We start from the raw sequence: 19915 nt of genomic DNA, 5'->3' as shown, positions 1-19915 counted from the left end.
AAAGTCGCATTTTGTTCTAGTACAACTTTACAAACACATGACGGACCATATACGTACCTTGACATCGATGACATCCAGTGCATCTAGTCCATCCAGTCCATCTCGTCCATCTGTGTCTGTGGTGGTATGATTATGACAGTGAGATTGTTACTCGTGAAAACAACCTGATCACGACTGGAAAGCACAAAACAGCTTCACTATGGGTGATAAGCAACCGGAGAAGCCGGAACACAAGTACCAGCCAGGTGAAGGAATCCGCTCGATGCGAACTACAGGAGTTTTCAGGGTTGTCAACTATGAATTGTATGCGAAACCAGTATGTCGATCGTGATTATGAAATAAACGTTTCATGAAAAGACACTGATGGTCATTCTTCATCTTTTCCTTTCCAGAATATCGTGATCATGACATTGGGTCTGATTGGATTCGGATCGGTGCTCGCTTACATTGGTTATATGCGTTCGAAATATGAAAGCCAGGGATACTATGCAGCACTACAAGAAGACGGAACGGAAGTCTTTGCAAAACGTCGATCGAAATGGGAATGATGGATGTGAATAAGGTGGTGTCTGATTCGTAATTAAATTTTTATTTAACTAGCAAAAAATGTGTTGCAACAAAAACAATGTTTACGGTCAAAATTTACAGTACCAAAAGAAATAAGAAAAAGAGAACCACTTCTGCCACTTCTGCTAGTTGTACTTTACGCAATTTTCAAATCGTGCAGTTCCTTGATTAGCGACGCCTCCGAATCGATTTTCTGTATTTGATTCAACTCTAAATGTTCGCCCTTCTCTCGTCGACCTTTCAACTTTGAAATGTCGTTCAGCTTCTTATTGACGGCTTTGATACGTTTCGCTTTCTCCGGATCTTCTGGCTGGGCTGGCTTTTGCGGTTTCTTGGCATTGTCCCTGCTGATCGGCCGAAACCGTTGTGATTGTGCGTTATTTGTTTGAGCAGCAGCATCGTCATTGTTGCTTGCATCGTCATTTTCGTCGCCATTTCTATTTTTCGCAAAATTGGCCGAACGTACGTTGCGTCTGTCTTTGCGGCCAGATTTCGCTACACCTGGAATGCGATTGTCGCTGGTTGCGGTTGACGGTCTCGATGGTGTAATGTTAATTCCACGAGCGTTTGGCGGTTTGTACGCTTGCGTGCTGGCTTGTGGTTGAGTAGATTTGATACCTTGAAAGGGAAAGGAGAAAAGGAATTGAAGAGAAAAGAAAACGACAGCAAATGTTTGCGCAAATGATACCTTCCAGTTTAACATTCGTTATCGGCTTTTCAGTGAATGTTCCACTCGGATAGGTCTGCCAAATGACTTCGAGTAGCTCCTGACCATTGGGCCACATGGTTTCATGCAAAAGAGCACCCGAGTAATGCCAAACTTTGAATCTGTAGAGCAAAGCATAGACTTTGTTGATTAAATTCAGTTTCAGCCGTTGGTGCAGTTAATTTAATGAAAATCATCCGACCATGAAGGCATTTGTTAGTCAAGACTATGTTCTAAAAATTTTAAAACGGTCCACCCTACTCTTCATTGCATTTTTATACTAATTTGTCATGTTACGAACTGGTACACTTTATTCGAAAGCCTCATACGATAATAGGGAATTATTCCCTTCTTAAAAAAAGCTAAACAAAAAAAACTTACCCATTCGACATCCGAAGTCGTGGGGCGGTCGTTGCAGTAACGAACATTTCACCATTCTGACACCATTCCAACAACGTTGAGTCGGGTGCCTGCAGCGTTGTTACAATTTTCTTCTTCGCCACATCCCACACCTCAACATTGCCGCGAAGATTACCGAAACCAGCCAATATAACTAAATTTCCGAATGGATTGTAGTAAATACTGTTCCTAGCTCCCTCATCACAATCGAATGTTGAATCACATTTTACATTGAAGAACGACGCTTTTGCTGGCATAAAACCGTAGACGACACAAAATTCGGTCGAATTCGGGTTCCATTCAACAGCATGGATTGGGCCTTCTTTCTCTGTAAAGTGAATGGGAATTGATGGTAAGAGAACGAAAAACGATTTTCCCCTATTGTCCTTACTCAGTTGAACAGCAAATGAGTCGCCCCTTGTCGACATAAAATGCAAGGCTTGTTTTCCATAATATGAAGCACCAGTTGCGTCCACCTCGGTGCTTGTGAGAAGTATTAATCCCGTACTGCGTTTATTCCACATCATTTCCACGCGGTCGGCCTGGTGGATACATAAAAAGGAAATTTTAGAAAATGTACGGAGTGAATGCCGTTGAATGACATACCTGGAAAAAACTCTTACAGCCAATTGGTTGGGCTGCTTGTATGTCCGGATATTTGAAAATTTTGCACATAGACGGCGAACCTTTAACACCAGGCACATGAAATGCAACGTACGGATTGGTGCCATACGGTGAAAGGGAAATGCTACCATTTCTGGCGCCACCAATCTTTTTAGCAGCTTTCTCAAAACCGTTCGGTTCAGTTGTTTCGTAGAAAAATGCTTCGCCGCCAACCATAAAGGCCAAAATCGACTCATCGCAAGACCAATGCGGTTCCCAGTCCGTATTCTTCTTCTGAATGGTGGAAAATATGCAATTTCCATCGCCGGTGCTGTAAACGTTCAGATTGGGAGTTCCTTCGGCATTCTCCTTGGTGGTCATGAACAGTTCCCACAAGACTAAGTACTTTCCGCTCGGAGAAAATTTCAGATAAAACGTTTTCGGCTTTGGCAACGAGAAAATCACTTTCCAGTCCTTCGACGAACATATCTGAACACTGTGGAAAGACAAAATCGTTAGACTTGTTTGGATCGCAGTACCAGTTGCAGTTAGTTTTACTTTGTTCCGTTGGCCCATGCGAGAAAACGTCCATCACCGCTGAAAGCAATAGCTCGACAGAATTTACTTTCATCACGGGGAAAGTTCGGATTTGGTGCGTAATCAACTTTCGATCCCGAATTCCATAGCTCAACGCCGACACTGGAGCGAACTATAAAAAAATAGAAGAAAAAAAAAATTGTGACGTCAACAGATGTTATTCTTGGACTGCCGGTAGATATGGTTTAGTGTTAAGTGATTCTATGCGAATCAATTCGAATGGATTTCGATTTCAAATCTCGCTGCGACAGTGCAGTGACAATCAGTTAAATTTCTAAGTTTCCAAGCAATCGGAATGTTTGGTAACACGCAACGATATTGCACAAAACAATGTGTCAAACGTTGCACATTTTGGTGATACGTTTTACAGAATTCGAATCAAAAGTTTGTTTACTTTGCTGTTACGAATATGTTCGAATTTCTAAATCGATAGATAAAAATATTGATAAATCTTATAAATTTACTTGCTAACGCAGGATGAGTCTCCATCTCCCTAACCTACAAAATTTCTTTTCACGTTTTTTAAACGTCATTCAACGTCGATAACGAGGATTTTTCTTCAGTGGATGCGTGCAAATGTCATAAACTGTCAAATTGGTTTTTGTTGGATGTCAACATTTTTGTTTTCATTGAATGCGACGAAAAAAAATTGGATATTAAATTATGTTCTCGCACCTTTGCCGGGTAAGTGTGTGGCCTGGGAGGACAAGGAGCTATTTTCCTTGGACGTTCAAACGTTTACTTGTTGATGCTAATTATGTGATAAACAAAAACATTTCCAAATAAAAATGCTTTGTGCTGTTTACAGGCCTGTATGGTCGAACTGGATCAACTAGACCAGTCGCAGACTGTCCCACTGTTCGAGCTATATCAAGATGTGTATTTGAATGAAATTTGCAATGCAATGAATTTACCGGTGAGTGTATCCTATTTTGTTTTGTCGTTATACCGTACCCTACAGTCTATAGGTGATTCTGAGGCTTTTAGTATCCAGAACACAAACTGCAATTTTAGCTGAATCATCGTTTCATTTCTTTATACTTATGGAATCGGGATTCAAGCCGACGGCGATCTAGACAAGCTATAGCTCAAACGAATCGTCGTTCCATTCTGATAATTTCGTGAAACAACTTTTTTCTCGAAAAAGTTTTGTTGGGCTAACATGGCCCTTAGAAAATTTGTCTCCAACTCCTGCTACTTGCTTCCCCATCCCCAACCGCCCCAATTTCAGTTTTGGCGAGGTTGTTGTGGCAACTGGGTGGGCTGGACATCGAAGTTTTTGGTCAACAATATTCCCCTCATCGATCTTCATAAACGTACACAATTTGACTTTATTCACTTCTCGCATGTTGCTGTTTTTGATAAAAAACGATTTTCGCTACGACTCCGGAGAAAAATTTTCTAAGGACTATGGGGGCTATGTCAGCCCAACAAAATTTTTTAGAGAAAAAAGTTGTTCCACGAAATTCTCAGAATGGACTGTTCGAAAATGACTCTTAAGCTCTCAAGCAATTGCAATTACCGGTACATGCCGTGTCTAGTTGTGAAAACGTAACCTGCCGAAATAGGACGCATTTTTCAGAGGACTTTTTTACATGAGCCCTGAAAGGTGTTGGACCCACGAAGCCAAAATGGCCATAAAAAAATTCCTCGATGCCTGTGTGGCTAGCAGGAGATGATCAAAAACCGAAAACATGCTCTTTTCTTATGGAGTTCCTTCCAGATACACAAAAGCTATGTAATCGAACGGGCTGTCGCTGGAAAGGTAATCATGAGTACTTTCTGTGTTTAAAATGCACCTGCACTGAGGTATGAGCAGTTGAAAATTGTGAAAAAATTTGGCTACTTCAGCGAACTTGCCTCTGTGACCGAAAATCAACAGAAACAAAAAAAAACTGTTTTCGCTGTTTGCTTCTGACCTCAGCTTCCCGACGATACCAAACATGCAAGGGATGAATGTTAATTTCAACTATCTGTCCCGAAACTACACGCAACGACCTTCCCAACGACATCCCGCAGAACTACGTAAGAAAATTGCTTTCGGTTTTTGATCATCTCAAGCATCAATTAGTTTTGGCTTCTAGGGAACATTACCTTTTAGGGCACATCTCGCTGGAAAATACATGCGATCTGGGTACGTTTTCAAAAGAATTCTTTTGAAGTTTAATTGTCAGAGAGACATTCAATTCAAATTTCCACAATAAAGTTCCATTTTTATCCGACCGAACTAATTTCGTCTTTTTTCCAGATGAGCGAGAATGACGATTTAGGAGAAAATGTTTGCAAAAAATGCGCCCGGACCATGGTAAAACGATAATCTGGGTACCATTGTCTGATTAGATTTTTAATAAAAAGAAATATTTTCCAGAAACAATTCCACACTTTCCATTCGATGTACATGAAATCCAATCGAAAGCTGCGTAGAATGCTTGATTCGAAATCCGCTCCTGTCGACAGTTTGGTACACACCAGTTTGGATATCATCGACTTGAAACACAGATGCAAAAAGTGTTCGGCCTGCTTCAAAACGAGAATGCTGCTGCGACAGCATGTCAAAGCAGTCCATAGAAACGATCGCAGCAATAATTTTGCCAATACAGAATGTAGCACAAATTCAGACGGCGTACAGCCTCGGTGGAAGTGTTCCTATTGTACATTGCGTTTCCAAACCAGAGACTTAAAGAACGTGCATCAGAAGAAGTGTCGTCAGCTGAATGCTTCGAGAGGCTTAAACGAAACGATGGACATAAAAGAGAACGAGTTTGTCGACTACAACAATTTTGACATAAGTGAATGCCATTCTGGTAGTGAGACGAACAACGACTTTGAAGATGACTACTCATTAACAGACAAGGAATCGAAATACAAAGTCGATTTGGAGGGAATGAACTATGCTGATGAGCCACTAAAGTGCAACGATAGTAATCAGCATTCGGATGGAGTCGACAGTAAATTGTTTGCTAACGTTCAAATCAAGCAGGAGCAGTTGGAAGTCGAAATGCTGCAATTGAAGACTGAAAATCAAGAAAATCCAGAACATCACAACAGTGCACTGACCACTCCACAACAAACTGGAAGCTATCGGTGGAAATGCGTTACTTGCTGGCATGCATTCGAAACTCGTGAACTGTTACGAATACATCGCCGCAGTCATACGGGCACACGGAAACTAACACCGACCTTACGCTCAGGATGGAATTGTACAATATGCGATGCAGTTTTATCATCTCGTGCCAACTTGCAGTTACATAAAAACATCAATCATCCGAATGCGAAACGGGAGCGGCGATGCAATGACGAAACGAAAAATTGGGGAGATGTCGGCCAATACGACTGTGAATTGTGCAACAAAACGTTCATCTCCAAATCGAAGATACGCAAGCACATGGACGTGCACAAAAATAAGGATCGGCCGAAGCGTCTCTGCACCATTTGTGGCCTCGAACTGTGCTCCACATACAATCTGAATAATCACATTCGGACGGTGCACGGTCGAGAAAGGAAATTCCATTGCACAATATGCGATCGACGCTTTAGTCACAGCCATCATTTAAAGACCCATATGAATCGTCACGAAAATATCCGACCTTTCCGTTGCGAACAATGTGTCAAATCGTTTTTCGACAAGACGACGCTGCGCGAACATATCAAATCGGTACACTTGAACCTGAAGGCTTACGCTTGTAAGATATGTGCGAGAAGGTTTAACCGTAGCGGTAATATGCGAGCACATATGCTGAAGACACATAATCTGGGAGACATTGGAGATGTAAATCGGTCATTGGGTATAGGCAGTTCGATGAATGAGCCGATTGCAGACGAATCTGATACGGATTTTTCGCAGCGCCCTTTTGTGAGTAGTATGGTTGAGCCATTTCGTTCAATGATAGTCAAATCATCAGATTAAGGGAGTTTGAAGTCTTGTGGTTTGGGAAATGTTTCCGCAGGAGCAACGAGCAACGATTACATAAAATCCAGGGATGTCACAACGAACCAATATTATGCCTGAGAACAAAAAAAAATAATTTCTGTAAAGGTAGGATTCCAATTTTTGTTTATGTTGTTAAATCCAGCTGGGTAAATAGTGTTTGTAGAGCCATATACGGATCAATTAAATGTGAGATAAAAAACAGCTGAAAACAATTTTATTTTTTCGATGTGACTGACACAATTCATCACATTGATAGTCGAAGTATTGCAAATTTAGTTCTAAACACTACTTGTTACCAAAACACACCTTGCGAAGGAGACCGTCGGAATTTCAAAACCTTCGACAGACAACACGAACACAGTCGCAGATGCTACTTACTGATCACTTTCATTTACCTTTGGGTGGGTCAGATCCCTTAACTGACTGAATTTCTCAAAATATTTTTGAAATCGTTACAGAAATATGAAAGAGGTTTAAAACACATTTTCAGAATAAACAATGGAAACTATCTTGTACGTTTAAAAAAAATGGGGAATTTACTGCTAATATCTTGCATAAAAATGAAACTCGTCTGAATTACACACCCCTCGCTCCGCTCTCGTCGAAATGTTCTATTACTTTTTTACCATATTGTATATGCGCTGAAAAGTAATCCCGTTTGTTCATGAATAAAGTCGTGTGAATTACGGATCTCGCTACGCTCTGACCGTCACACGTGTTAACAAGCGACTTGATAAAAATTCTTTTCGGAATATTTCTAATGTCACTGCCCATCTCCGAACTTACCTTCAAAAATTCATTCCTCGTTGAATACAAAAAAGTTTTTGGATACAAGTACAGAATTACTCGTGTTTAACACGACGCGACGTGTTATTAAGGAATGAGGAGAATGTGACAAACCTTTTCCTATATTGAAGGTTTTTGGCAAAACATTCGTATTTTCGAGTGATTTTCATCCTATAAACAAGCTTATAAAGCACTGAATGGCCAGTCCAGGCCTGAGTGCATATATATAGCAAACAAACCAAAGAGTCTTTGGCAAAGACTAGCACTCGAGCTCCATTATTATGGGACAAATGTTGGAAAATTGAACTGTTGGTGTACGTTAGGTAAAGTAGAGTGTGTTGAGTAAAACGTGTCACGTCGCGTCTTTCGCCTTCGTTAGTAGATTTTTAGTGATATCTCTATGTAGTTATACTCAAGAGTTGACATGGTGGCGCTGATGCTAGTCGATGTCATGCCATCTTTCGAGTGTAACTCAGTAGGGAATAGGAAACCTCTGATGCTATAAGTGCCAAAATTTCTTCCAGTACTTCATTCTTTGCGCTGTATTAAATGAAAATGAAATATCCAATGAATATACAATGTATATTATACATACCAGACCAGGTATAGCCTATTCTTCAAAATGGTGACCTTTTACCTCGTCTTTGACCATACCTGGTAGTTTATATTCTGATTTTGTTTCACTGGAAATAAATTCACTTTTGTAAAATATCCGTGAAACGTCAAAGCTGTGAAGTTGGTTCACAAAATGTAGAGAAAACTACAAAAGAGACATACTTGTTTTTATAGCTGAATACGATCGTTTCTTGAAGTTTTATCCTGAAAACAAAAACAGCGCCTTTTTGAGCTACAAAAAGTTTACAGACAAGTGGTGAATATGTTAACATAAATGTAATGTAATTATACACTAGTTATTTACGTATCGATTGAGTAGACCGAAAGAGTTACGTATTAAGTTTTGTATGCTTGCTAAGAGGACCGAAAGTAAAGAAATGTCAATTCAAGGGGCGAAAGCGGAAGCTTTCGCCCTGCGAATTGACAGCTTTACTTTCGGTCCTCTTAGCAAGCATACAAAAATCTATTACATTTGAGCTTTAGTTTCATCAAAATTTTCTTGTGACACATCCCGCAAGGCAAGTTAAAATAAGTGGTCTGAATTTTATTTCCTTCTTTCTCATCGTAATATAGGAGTGTTAAGTAAGAGCTATTTGTCTATAACTGGTCTCGGATCACACGTTAAAATGTGAGAAATTTAACTCGTTTTCGCGAACGCCTGTTGAATTTAACTGGCAAAAGTTTAAGAATAAAAACTGAAATTGAGAGTTAAACTATGTTTACAAACAAAATAAATATGTTTGCGACTTCTAACATTTTAAGGTGTCATGTCGAGACCAGTTATACAAAAATCACGCTCACTTAACACTACAAAGTGTTATGATCAGAGCGAGAGTTCCGAAGACCAGTTAATTTCAACTTTCTTTGGTATACTTGTCATTTTTGACACATTTTTGTCTAATCTAATCTAATCTAATCTAATCCCAGCCGAAGTTAAAATAACTAGTCCAAATTATATTTCCTTCTCTCTCATTATAACAGTCTACAGACTGTTATGATGTTATGATAAGAGCGATAGTTCCGAAGACCAGTTATTTATAGCTTGCCTTGGGGTACTTGTCATTGCATATTTTCATATACATATTTGGCATATCCCCCAAGGCACTTTAAAATAACTGGTCCAAATTATATTTGCTTCTCTTTCATCATAACAGTCTATTAACTTTGATTTTGAAACGCAAAACTTTAATATGTGAACGACATCCCATTCACATCTAGTCCTAAATGGTATCTAATATCCATCAAAATAACAATTTTTTTAGTATCCATATATGGAATTTCAGAAAAACAAATACATAACCTCAGAATCACAGCATTCAAGACAGTTTTCAGTCGCAATTTTGGAAGTAAAATCTGAATGAAAATTGACTGAATAAAATTATCCGCAACAAATCTAGCGGCTTTCAATCTACCTACATCACACACGTACAGTTGCATTAAAAATTTGATTCTGGATCATGGAAGCGAAGGGAGCATCGGGAAATGAAAAGAAAAACGGCGAATCGAAGAAAAGTATTCGCGAAGAAAAACAACGTGATGCGAAAATCGACGATCAAATTGAGAAGGTACGGAATCATTTCCCACATACCACAGCTTTGTGATTGTTAAACATTTGATCAATTTTATCCACACCGAACAGTTGCTAAAGTCATTGGGTAATTCAACACCAGACCAAAAGATTTCGTCTTTGGCAAAGAATTTGGTTGAATTAGAGAATGCTCATCACCGTCAGGTGACAACATTGAAACAAAATGAAAAATCGTTTGATGCGCTGCAACGAGAAAAAGACCGTCTGCAGATCGAGTACAACAAATCCGTGCTTATCAAGTGAGTTGGAGCTGCCGGACACTCTTGACTTTTCAGTGAACACACCAATTTTCAGGCACAAACTCGAACAAGTGTGTCGTGAGCAACAGAAACTCATGAAGTCCATAAAAAGTGAGAGCCTGTCCAAGATCCGTGACGAGGAGGAAAAGCGAAAGGAAACTCAGCAACACTTTCAACAGTCAATCAATGAAATATTCACAACTCTTGGCAAGAACAACGACGAAAACGCCAAATTGAAAGAGGCTAATTTGGAAATAACTAAGAAGTATAGCTTTATCCACCACCACCAGTGCTATGGAACCGTTTCCACAGAACATTCTGCTCTTATTTCAGATTTAAATACCTTGCCGAACAGTACGAGATGCGCGAAAAACAGTTGATGAAGACTAACGAGCAGGTTAATTTAAGTACTCAACTGAATGAAGCCAAATTGGCGAAAATCAAAATGGAATCGACTCTTGAGCGAGAGATTTTGTTAAAGTAACATCCGGACCGTTCAAGTTAATGTTCACTTTGTTCAGCTTCATATTTTTGTAGGGAAAAGGAAACAATCTTGGAAGATCTCTTAGAAGCGAAGAAGCTGATCATTGATTCGCAAGGCCGTGAAAGGATACTCAAAGAGCAATTGTAAGTTGGAATTTGTTAATTCGTTTCAAATTACTCTGATTAGCAAGGCTCGTACTTCTATAGGAATATGTACACGGAAAAGTACGCTGACTTCCAGAGCTCTTTGAAAAAGAGTAACGATGTGTTCGAGACATACAAAATTGAAATGACCAAGGTCTGATGCAAAATTAGTGATTTATTCCTTACTCATTTCGCTCTAATTTCCATGTAGATGACCAAGAAGATCAAATCTCTTGAGAAAGAAAATTTCGAATGGCGTTCAAAGTATGAGAAAAGCACCAAAGCTATGCTAGAAATGGCTAGTGATAAAACTGCGCAAGACCAGTATGTAGGAAAAGCAGCTCGTCAGTTAGCCCAACTACAGAAATTATGCCGTACTTTACAGGTGAATGACTCAGTGTCTCAATTTTCTGTTCAATTAAAATAAAAATGTTCTCGATTGTCAGGCTGAGCGTACGTCACTGTTGGATGTTCTCAAAGCCAACAATATTGAGCGTCCACCAATGGCGGAACTGCCACCAGAACCAGTCATTGAACCGCCACCAAAAAGCGCCGACAAATTGGATATCATGTCTCGCAATTGTTCCGAATTGAAGGCAACCTTGGCAGTGCTGCAGGGACAGATGAATGCGTTAAGTGCGGAAAAGAAGACTCAAGAAACGCCGGTCGTTGAACCAACTCAACCGAAGAAATCGAAGAATAAGAAAAACAAAGCCAATAAATCGTGTCCGATCACTGACCGCTCTGCTACGTCTACCACCAACGGCAAAACTAATTCAACTGTCACGGTCAATGAGGGTGACGACGTTCCGACCAACAACGAAAATGCTTCTGTGGAGCCGGTTAACGGTGCTGAACAAAAAACCGAAGTGGTGGTTGAATCGGCTGTGTCGAGTGAAAATGTCAATATCGATCGGCAGGCAACTGAGGAAATTGTTAAAGATTTAATTGACGACTTGGTGAAAGATGTGCAGGCAAAGTGCTCTCTTGAATCTCAAAATGGTAAGGACGCACCAGTGAAAGTAGTAAATGGGGACAATGGTGTTACTTCATCGACTACTCCCATCCTTGCTGAATCTGAGGGCTCTACTTCTCCATTAGTAGTAACAGAACTAAACAATGACGAGCCAGTCAACATTTCTGCGGACTAGTTTGTTTTATCTGACAATTTTCATTGACACTATCCCGTCGGAAAGACTTTTTTTAACGCGTGGATTATGTTGTGACTTGCATTTGCAATTAGGTTTTTCTTTAAATAAGTACGACGACTGGTTATACATAAGTAGTCAATCCAATATTAACAAATTTGTGAACTTTTCGAAAACAATAAATTAACAGTCAATAGATGAACCGAATATGTTTGAACATTTTAAATTGAGACTGAGAACCCGTGTGGTGCATTAGCTTCTAATTTGGCCACGGTTACCGGTAGTCCCAATGATGTCTGTGGTTCCACTGTAGACGTTTTACAAAAAAATCTAAAAAATAATTGGAACAGGACAGTTATTGGTGCAGCAGGTGTCTAGAGTGACGTTAGCTCAAATTACAAAGTTTGTGACAGAAATTCCACTAAGTCTACTAGATAGAATCAGCTTCGATAAATTGTAAGTAATGGAAAGCCAAAGAGGACAATTTTTTACTATATTTTTACAGGATGATATTAGGGGGAATTTTTGTCGGAAATGTAATTATCTAAGGAATTGCCGAAGGAACTAATTTTTGTTATTAATAATTCGAGATATAAATGTTCAAATCTATGGAATAATGAGAAAAACTCATTTTTTTCATTTTCGTAGCATCGTACTGGTCACCCTGTATTTTCTGCGAGGTCACTTCTAAGGAGCCTTTTGTGCAGAATTTTATACTCGGACGAATTGCCGAAAAAACTATATTTTATTTTTCACTATTTTTCGCTATGAGTATACTATAGCTTCAGCGAAGAACCAAATGTCCGTTAAAGTTAGAATGTAGTGAATCAGTTATAGTTTGATCGAAATTATTGTTGAGAGACACACCTTGATTTAACTCATCATTTAGCTATTCACTCCAGGCTGTATATGAGGAGGTACGAAATAAAGACAATCGGTGTAACCTTCTCATATACAACCTTGGTTGGACCATCTACTTTCATTTTTCTAATTTCGATAATAAGCAAGGGATGGCAATAAGCAAGAATGGTTGGTAAGAATTGAACTGAAATTATATTTTCCTCAAATATTCCTGAAATGGAGAGTCTTGGCTTAAATTACATTTTCTAATATAAATAAACACCGAAGACGGTCACAATACAAGCCATACTTTTATTGGTAAAATAATTAGTCGTTTGGCTATCGCAATCTGCGTCCCATCTGCATCGAGAGATGTAGCTGAAAGTTTTATACACACAATGATCATAAGTCTGTCTACAAACGAAAGTCATTTTCTTTACCGACAACCAGCTCCCTTTTGGAGAATTACCACTTGAACAATGTGCTTGTATCGTTTCATATTCAAATCCATAACTTGGGCGCTAACATTATCAGCAATTTTACTTATCCACTCCGGTATTCGATCGGCATTATACTCTTGTCCTTTAGAAGGTTTAGAAGGGACAAAGATAAGGTTTGTATTCAATTTGTATCTGTGTTTTCTAACCTTCTAAAACATTTACGAGAACATTGGATATAATTTCCTTGATAAAGCTGCCTTTAAAAGCCTCCGTAAGATTTGGTTTAATTTTTTGCTTATCTTTATTTCTAGACTTTGGATTATTAGTATTTTCATTCGTCATACCTTATGATTGTTCAATTCAAAATTTCTCTGTTACCCACAAATGTTTCGTTTCGTTAATGTAGCTGATCGCAAATTATTAAATCGATAGAAATCGTGTTTGTTGTGCTCGTTGTGCTTGAACACTCAGAACATAAATTTTAGTCGGTTCGCCTGCAAAAACTACCATGTCAACAATACTAGGCCCCACCTTTTGGGTTTGTCAGGTCCCTTGACTGACTCATTTTCTTAATCGATTTTTACAATTGTTACAAAAATATCATAAAACTGACTTGCTTTCTCATAGATTGCGCATTCCATTTATTTTATTCAAAACTTTTCAGAATAAACAAAGCGAACTATGTCTTACATTTTCAAACGATTGTAAGTGCTATTGTCGATGTTGAAAAGATTTTTTGCTTATCAAAATATCACACTCATCATAGCACTCTCAAACGACAGTGCTATTCACTCGTTCAATTTTCTTACACAAACAACTACCACGAAATAACTCAAAAAATTCTTTTCAGAATAACTGCTAGATTACTCCGATACCTTCCATTAACGAACCTAACCTCATTCCTCGTCAAATAAAAAAGGTTTTGGAAATCCGTTAAGAATTACTCGAGATATCGTGTTATCATGCGACGAGACAAAAATTCTTTTGGAAATATCTCTATTGAGATCAACCATCGTTACAATTCACACTTTAAGTGTGCCTAAAATTTGAATTTCAAGTGAACGATTCGATGAAAAAGTGAACCGAAAAATACATTTTAACGCTTCCTTATATGAAAATGACGCTGCGTTAGAAAGTATTAAGCACTTTCCATTTTGAATTTTGACCGCACTTACGGCGACAATGTTGGAGTTCAATTTATAATAACTTATGCACAGTGATGGAACATAGTGGTCTAAATGAACTCGATGATAAAGTAGTAGCCCTAGTTTAAGACGGAAAAGATTCTTCACTTCTCAATAAACACTGGAAGTGCAAAGTTGTGTTTCATTGGGAGTCCAGATATCTAATGATATCCGACCATTACCAACCTCTGCCAACAGGTTATGGGCCCAGGCGAAAAGGTCTGGTTCGGTGGTAATTGACGCCGTAAGTGCGGTCGAAATTCCAAATGGAAAGTGCGTAATACTTTCTAACGTAGCGTCATTTTCATACAAGGAAGCGCTGAAAGTTACTTTTCGGTTCACTTTTTCATTGAATCGTTCACTTGAAATTCAAATTTTAGGCACATTTACGTCGTGAATTGAAAATGGCAGCAAATTTGGGAAATGTGAAACCGATTGTTGGCAATTAAACAAAAAAAAAAACGTGCAAAAGAATTGAGCTAGAGGCTAATAAGTAAAATATTTGAGCACTGGAAATCGAGCGGGCAAAATGTGCAAAAGAATTGAGCAAGAGGCTGATAAGCAAGAGGCAAAATATTTGAGCACTGGAAATCGAATCGGTAAAATTGTGGAAAAGAATTTGCATCGGACACAGGATGCAACAGAATTGAGCAAGAAGCGAAACATTTGAGCATTGGCGAATTATTGTGGAGGTTCAATATGGAAAACGATTTGGTATGGACGTAGCAGTGAAGTAAATCGATGAAATTGTCGTTACTTCATGTCAGAACAAGTTCGGCGATGGAGGAGAAGTTAATGGCTAAGTGACAATACAGTCGTCGTATGCTGTGATTTAACCAAAGAAGTGAACATAGAGGTATTCAGTCGGCAGAAAAATCGTAATCGGTGATCTATTCAGACCGTCGCGTCGGTTTGCGAATCAATTGGTGAAAACAATGGTCGATACACTTCAATTGAATGGGAGAACTGCGTGTAGCAATTAAAGATGGTCAAATGTACAATCAGAGACGAAATCGATGGTGAATGGTGGAGTCAAAACTAACATATTTCAATCGAGATGGAAAAATCGTGTGGCATATTGTATTCGGTTGTTTGGTGGTCGATACGTTTCTTTCAAGAGGACGACCCAACGAAACAACATTCGGTCGATGACATGAGTGAAATGCGTATAGCTGTTGATGTGCTAAGTTATTATCAATTGAGGGGTAGTGTTGGAGTTCAATTTATAATAACTTATGCACAGTGATGGAACATAGTGGTCTAAATGAACTCGATGATAAAGTAGTAGCCCTAGTTTAAGACGGAAATAGTACATTGAATGACAAGGGGCGAAAGTAAAAAAATTCAACCGTGTGCGAGAGTTGGAGCCCGCGCCGAAGGCAAGGGCTCTAATCGCACAGGTTGAATTTTTTTATTTTTGCCCCGAGTCGTTCATACTATTTTTTTTGATACCGACATTGAAAATTGATACGTATCGCAAACATCGCAACAAAATGTTGAAATAAAAAGGCTTTTAGCCAGAAAATGCGGGGGTCCAGGGGGCGGCAGCCCCCTGGTATATGAAAAATTTAATAATTTAGCCATCACAACAATAACACACACAAAAATTAAGATATAACTAACAAATCATTCAGTAACAATAAGTATCAACTTTGTATGCTAATTTCAATAAGAACACTGGCGCACAGTGTTTTACAATTTTGATCAAAGTATTCTGCATAATATGAGCGGATTTTGTTGACAACTCGACTCATTTCTCTCATTTTCTGTGACGTCAGTCACTTTCGCTGTTCGTTCAGTTGCGTTCGCTCTTCGTTAAGTACTTTCTCCCCGTGGGATGCATTTTTTTACTTTCGCCCCTCATATGCGGGGCGAAAGTATCATTTTTCAATGTTGGTATCAAAAAAAGATTCTTCACTTCTCAATAAACACTGGAAGTGCAAAGTTGTGTTTCATTGGGAGTCCAGATATATAATGATATCCGACCATTATCAACCTCTGCCATCACTTTCAGTCAAGATAAATACCGACAACTTGGGCTCTTCACAATTTTTTTTTGTTGAATATGTTGAGTTGAAAAAACTGAGTCCCGAAGCACGGCTCGACGATGTTGAAAAATTGGCCGACCCTAATGGAGAACATACGACAGGGAGAAGAACGTTTTACCATACTCTTTTTAAGCAACTTAAGATTTGTAACTTAAGACCCAGACTGCTGAATGTATGCATAATACCAACGCACTTCAAGCAAAAGTGCTTCGAGTGATAGTTTCCAAATAAAGAATGAAACATTTTTACAGAATTTTTTACAGTGTCAACATTTGTTTGATACACTGTCCCGTTTTAGTATTCTATACCACTCATGCTTGAAATGCTTTGTTGATACCAACCAATCTTGTGAACAAATAAATAAACAAACGAGACGAAAAGTAATGTTTGGCCAAATAATATTATAATCAATGGTTACCGATCTATTGATATGCACTGCTTCATGTTTATGTTTATCCCAATAAGAAAAATAATACTCGAACGAAATGTTGTTATGCTTTTGTCAGCGTGTTCTTTCCCGTTGAAGAATCAGGATTAGTTTAAAAAAAAAAAAACACGAAATTTTTTGTTTTCTCTTTTTACTCATTCTGTCGACTTACAGATCGTGAATAACGAGTGAATATCTATTTTAGCGATACCGTCCACAAAATCTACCGAGTTGCTTGCAACGATCGCATAATTCTTGCGGATGAGACTTAGTTCGATCGGAGACATCCAGCCCGTCAGGCTTCTGTAGTGGTCTCTATTGTAGCGGTTAGAAAATATGCGATTTTTTCGGTTAAAAATTTGATACATATTGCACTACACAAATCCATTTATGAATATTACCTGTTTATGTGGAAAGACGCGAACATTGCAGTTGGTGCACATTTGGGCAGTATTTTTCCAAGAATTGCCAGACATCCAGGTTCGAGTACACTGTTCGCAAAAATATTCTCCAAAACAGCGACCTTTTCCTTGATATGGCGTCTTGCCTTTGTCAGACATTTCTTCGATTGAACAGAAGATGTTGGATTGTTGAAAGCGAAATCGAAACTGATATATTATTCGTCTATCGTTGTTCGCGTTGCCTTTGTCGAATTTGCATAATCGAAAATTCATTGAGTTGACAATAAGTACGAGATGGATATAGTTGGCGCTATCTCAAAACAGATGGCCCGAGTTTCTATTCCATTTTTTGTTTTTAACGAAGGGAGGAGATGGGATATATGACGTTACCTCCACACTATATTTACCTTGGACAATACCAAGTCAGGTATAGTAAAACTGTTAAGCATTAAAAAAAGCATGGTAACACCAATGAAAGTAAATAGATAGGTATGGCCAAACGTTCAAATTTGTTCTAGCCGGAGCACATACGGATTTGCATGGCGCCACCTCAAACGAACTCATTTCTAGTGCAAATTTCCACTAGAAATGAGTTCGTTTGAGGTGGCGCCATGCAAATCCGTATGTGCTCCGACTTGTATGGACTGGCCATACCTACTTATCTACTTTCATTGGGTAACACCAAGTCTCGTCATTTGGGGACATTCACTGATCTAATACTAAAAAAGTAAATTCTGTACTCGGCAGATGAAATCAAAGTATATAAACACTGAAGGTACCGCAGACCCTCAGGGAATAGAGAGAAATACGGAACCAGTCTTTCGGATGAATATAAGATTTATAATGTTGCATCTGTGTGTTTATATACTTTGGATAAACTAGCGTATGGCACCTCTATCCAAAATGTAACGAATGCCTCGGAACATAACTTCCAAATCGTCAAAATTAGTTATTGTGTACCTGTTTTCGACGATTGATTTTAGACAATTTCGCGAATTATAAGCCGAATGAAGTGAGGTCTTTAAGCGAAAGTGCCTTAAATAAACCATCCCAACCAGGTACACATTCAACGAAGGAACGCTAGCTGCATTTTGGGAACATTAGGAACGAATAGAATTGATGATTTTTATTTATTGTAAACTTGTTTTTTGAAAAGATCGTTTTTTTGCTGGTTGCGCCTAGCAGCCTTTTTTTTCGCTATATTGAATAAATCGAATTACAGTATTATTAGGTCCCTTATTTGACGTTTCGAAAATGAACCGCTCCTGCCTGGTTTATTTTACTGTGCCGTGGCTTTGTTTGTTAACTTATTTTCTGTTTTAGCGTTTCATTTACAGACATTTCAGCTGGTGGTATTTTCAGTAATTTCAAACGTCCTGTATAAGGACGCAACGTTTGAACTACACTGGATCGTCTATCAACAATAGATTTTCTGCAATTTTGTTTTGTTTTCTCGACGTTTCCTCCCTAAATGAGAAAGTCTGAATTTGTTTAAATAAACGCTGAAACAGATTTGTTGTTTTGAAATACGATTTAGGCTGCCAAAATTGGCGTTTTCTAATTATTATTTTTATTCCAGCGTCTTTTGTGGCCCGACCGTTATTTCACTACTTAGGTTGCCTCTCCTCTTTTTCAGTGATGTTGAAGACAGTTGAAGACAACCACTTCCTAGTGTCATAGTGTGATCCAATGAGCTAAAGGTTTTGCAAGCAAAATTATATCACTAGAAAAAGAAATGTTTGCCTATAGCGATAAAATACCTCACTGATATAAGGCTGTATATAAGAGACTCGTACTAATCCTCGCGCAAGCTCTCGTATACGTACACGTCTTTTATATACAGCCTTATAGAAGTATAGTTATTTACGTATCGATTGAGTAGGCCGAATGAGTTACGTATTAAGTTTTTTATGCCAAATACTGCGAAAGTTTGTATTTTCGGTCCTCAAATGGTGACCGAAAGTAAAAAAATTCAGGCCTTGGGCCGAAAGTAAATGTCACTGTCATCATTTTACTTTCGCCCCGTGGGCTTGCGTATTTGCGGGCCGAAAGTAAATGTCACTGTCATCATTTTACTTTCGGTCCTCATATGTCTCGAAAACACATGTTCACTTGATTGAAAGTACGAATTGAGTGTAGTGTTGTGTTGACGATAGCTAAATGTTTTGTGAGCAAGTGAATGTATGTTTACAGTAATTTCATTTGTTAAATTGTTTTTATTTTTATACCAGGGGGCTGCCGCCCCCTGGACCCCCGCGCTTTTCGGCATTTTGGTGTTTCTACAGCAAATTTTGTTGATAACTCAACAGTTTAATTAAAATTATGTTTTGTTTCGGACCGAAAATACAAATCTTCCGCAGTATTTGGCATAAAAAATAGTATGCATCACTCGGGGCAAAAGTAAAAAAAATAATACTGTATGAAAATGAACTCAAATGAACACTGACATAAATTGAAAAATTTTATTCGCAAAAAATATAGGGCTACTAGATTATTCAGGTCCCTAGTCAAATCAGCGCTCCTGCCTGGTTAACTTAATTCTGTCGTGACAAAGCCAATGCTTTTCCCTTTCCCTGGGTTCACGTTAAGTGGATTGAGAACTAGCGGCGGTCCAAAAGTCAGAGTGGACTGACAATCTCCAGTTGTTTCCACTAGCCTCTTACACTCAATATTCCGAAGGTACAAAACTTTATTTTACCTGGAAAACATACTAATTCCAGGTAAAATAAAGTTTTATTGCCTGCCCCATGCGAAAATTGACTACTACAC

General features: G+C 38.6%; 4 protein-coding genes and 1 long non-coding RNA gene across 5 annotated transcripts; 3 read left to right on the top strand and 2 right to left on the bottom strand.

The window, feature by feature from the left end:
• Window positions 1–90: 90 nt before the first annotated feature.
• LOC119077933 (small integral membrane protein 8) lies at window positions 91–607 on the top strand. Its single transcript, XM_037185315.1, has 2 exons — window positions 91–316; window positions 393–607. Exons 1-2 carry the CDS (start codon window positions 200–202, stop codon window positions 546–548), a joined length of 273 nt encoding a protein of 90 aa, XP_037041210.1. The 5' UTR covers window positions 91–199; the 3' UTR covers window positions 549–607.
• LOC119077867 (eukaryotic translation initiation factor 2A) lies at window positions 569–3422 on the bottom strand. Its single transcript, XM_037185212.1, has 7 exons — window positions 3337–3422; window positions 2834–2984; window positions 2279–2771; window positions 2064–2214; window positions 1655–2000; window positions 1256–1395; window positions 569–1185 (listed from the first exon to the last, which is right to left on the bottom strand). The coding sequence occupies exons 1-7, from the start codon at window positions 3359–3361 to the stop codon at window positions 704–706; spliced, it is 1788 nt and encodes a 595-aa protein (XP_037041107.1). The 5' UTR covers window positions 3362–3422; the 3' UTR covers window positions 569–703.
• On the top strand, window positions 3403–7004 carry LOC119077874 (zinc finger protein 160-like). Its single transcript, XM_037185226.1, has 4 exons — window positions 3403–3556; window positions 3681–3788; window positions 5121–5177; window positions 5241–7004. Exons 1-4 carry the CDS (start codon window positions 3536–3538, stop codon window positions 6777–6779), a joined length of 1725 nt encoding a protein of 574 aa, XP_037041121.1. The 5' UTR covers window positions 3403–3535; the 3' UTR covers window positions 6780–7004.
• Window positions 7005–9473: 2469 nt separating this feature from the next.
• Window positions 9474–12008, top strand: LOC119077875 (alpha-taxilin). The gene is made up of 8 exons (XM_037185228.1): window positions 9474–9769; window positions 9844–10031; window positions 10087–10296; window positions 10365–10511; window positions 10569–10658; window positions 10722–10812; window positions 10870–11043; window positions 11105–12008. The coding sequence occupies exons 1-8, from the start codon at window positions 9662–9664 to the stop codon at window positions 11807–11809; spliced, it is 1713 nt and encodes a 570-aa protein (XP_037041123.1). The 5' UTR covers window positions 9474–9661; the 3' UTR covers window positions 11810–12008.
• Window positions 12009–16958: 4950 nt separating this feature from the next.
• LOC119077937 lies at window positions 16959–17404 on the bottom strand. The gene is made up of 2 exons (XR_005087898.1): window positions 17147–17404; window positions 16959–17060 (listed from the first exon to the last, which is right to left on the bottom strand). It is a non-coding gene; the product is annotated as an uncharacterized LOC119077937 (long non-coding RNA).
• Window positions 17405–19915: the final 2511 nt, after the last annotated feature.

This window comes from Bradysia coprophila, unplaced genomic scaffold (assembly GCF_014529535.1).
Source record: "Bradysia coprophila strain Holo2 unplaced genomic scaffold, BU_Bcop_v1 contig_24, whole genome shotgun sequence".
Classification (NCBI taxonomy): Eukaryota; Metazoa; Arthropoda; class Insecta; order Diptera; family Sciaridae; genus Bradysia; species Bradysia coprophila.
This window is presented reverse-complemented; position numbering and strand designations above follow the sequence as displayed.

Bases quoted from the DNA above. Each gene is read 5' to 3' on its own strand.
- LOC119077867 (XM_037185212.1), bottom strand. From the start codon at position 3,361: ATGGAGACTCATCCTGCGTTAGCAA. The intron at 2,985-3,336 runs GTAAATTTATAA...ATTTTTTTATAG, and splicing joins GACTCATCCTGCGTTAGCAA to TTCGCTCCAGTGTCGGCGTT. The intron at 2,215-2,278 runs GTATGTCATTCA...TGTATCCACCAG, and splicing joins GCTGTAAGAGTTTTTTCCAG to GCCGACCGCGTGGAAATGAT.
- LOC119077933 (XM_037185315.1), top strand. From the start codon at position 200: ATGGGTGATAAGCAACCGGAGAAGCCGGAACACAAGTACCAGCCAGGT. The intron at 317-392 runs GTATGTCGATCG...TTTCCTTTCCAG, and splicing joins ATGAATTGTATGCGAAACCA to AATATCGTGATCATGACATT.
- LOC119077875 (XM_037185228.1), top strand. From the start codon at position 9,662: ATGGAAGCGAAGGGAGCATCGGGAAATGAAAAGAAAAACGGCGAATCG. The intron at 9,770-9,843 runs GTACGGAATCAT...CACACCGAACAG, and splicing joins TCGACGATCAAATTGAGAAG to TTGCTAAAGTCATTGGGTAA. The intron at 10,813-10,869 runs GTCTGATGCAAA...ATTTCCATGTAG, and splicing joins ACAAAATTGAAATGACCAAG to ATGACCAAGAAGATCAAATC.
- LOC119077874 (XM_037185226.1), top strand. From the start codon at position 3,536: ATGTTCTCGCACCTTTGCCGG. The intron at 3,557-3,680 runs GTAAGTGTGTGG...TGCTGTTTACAG, and splicing joins TGTTCTCGCACCTTTGCCGG to GCCTGTATGGTCGAACTGGA. The intron at 3,789-5,120 runs GTGAGTGTATCC...TCTTTTTTCCAG, and splicing joins GCAATGCAATGAATTTACCG to ATGAGCGAGAATGACGATTT.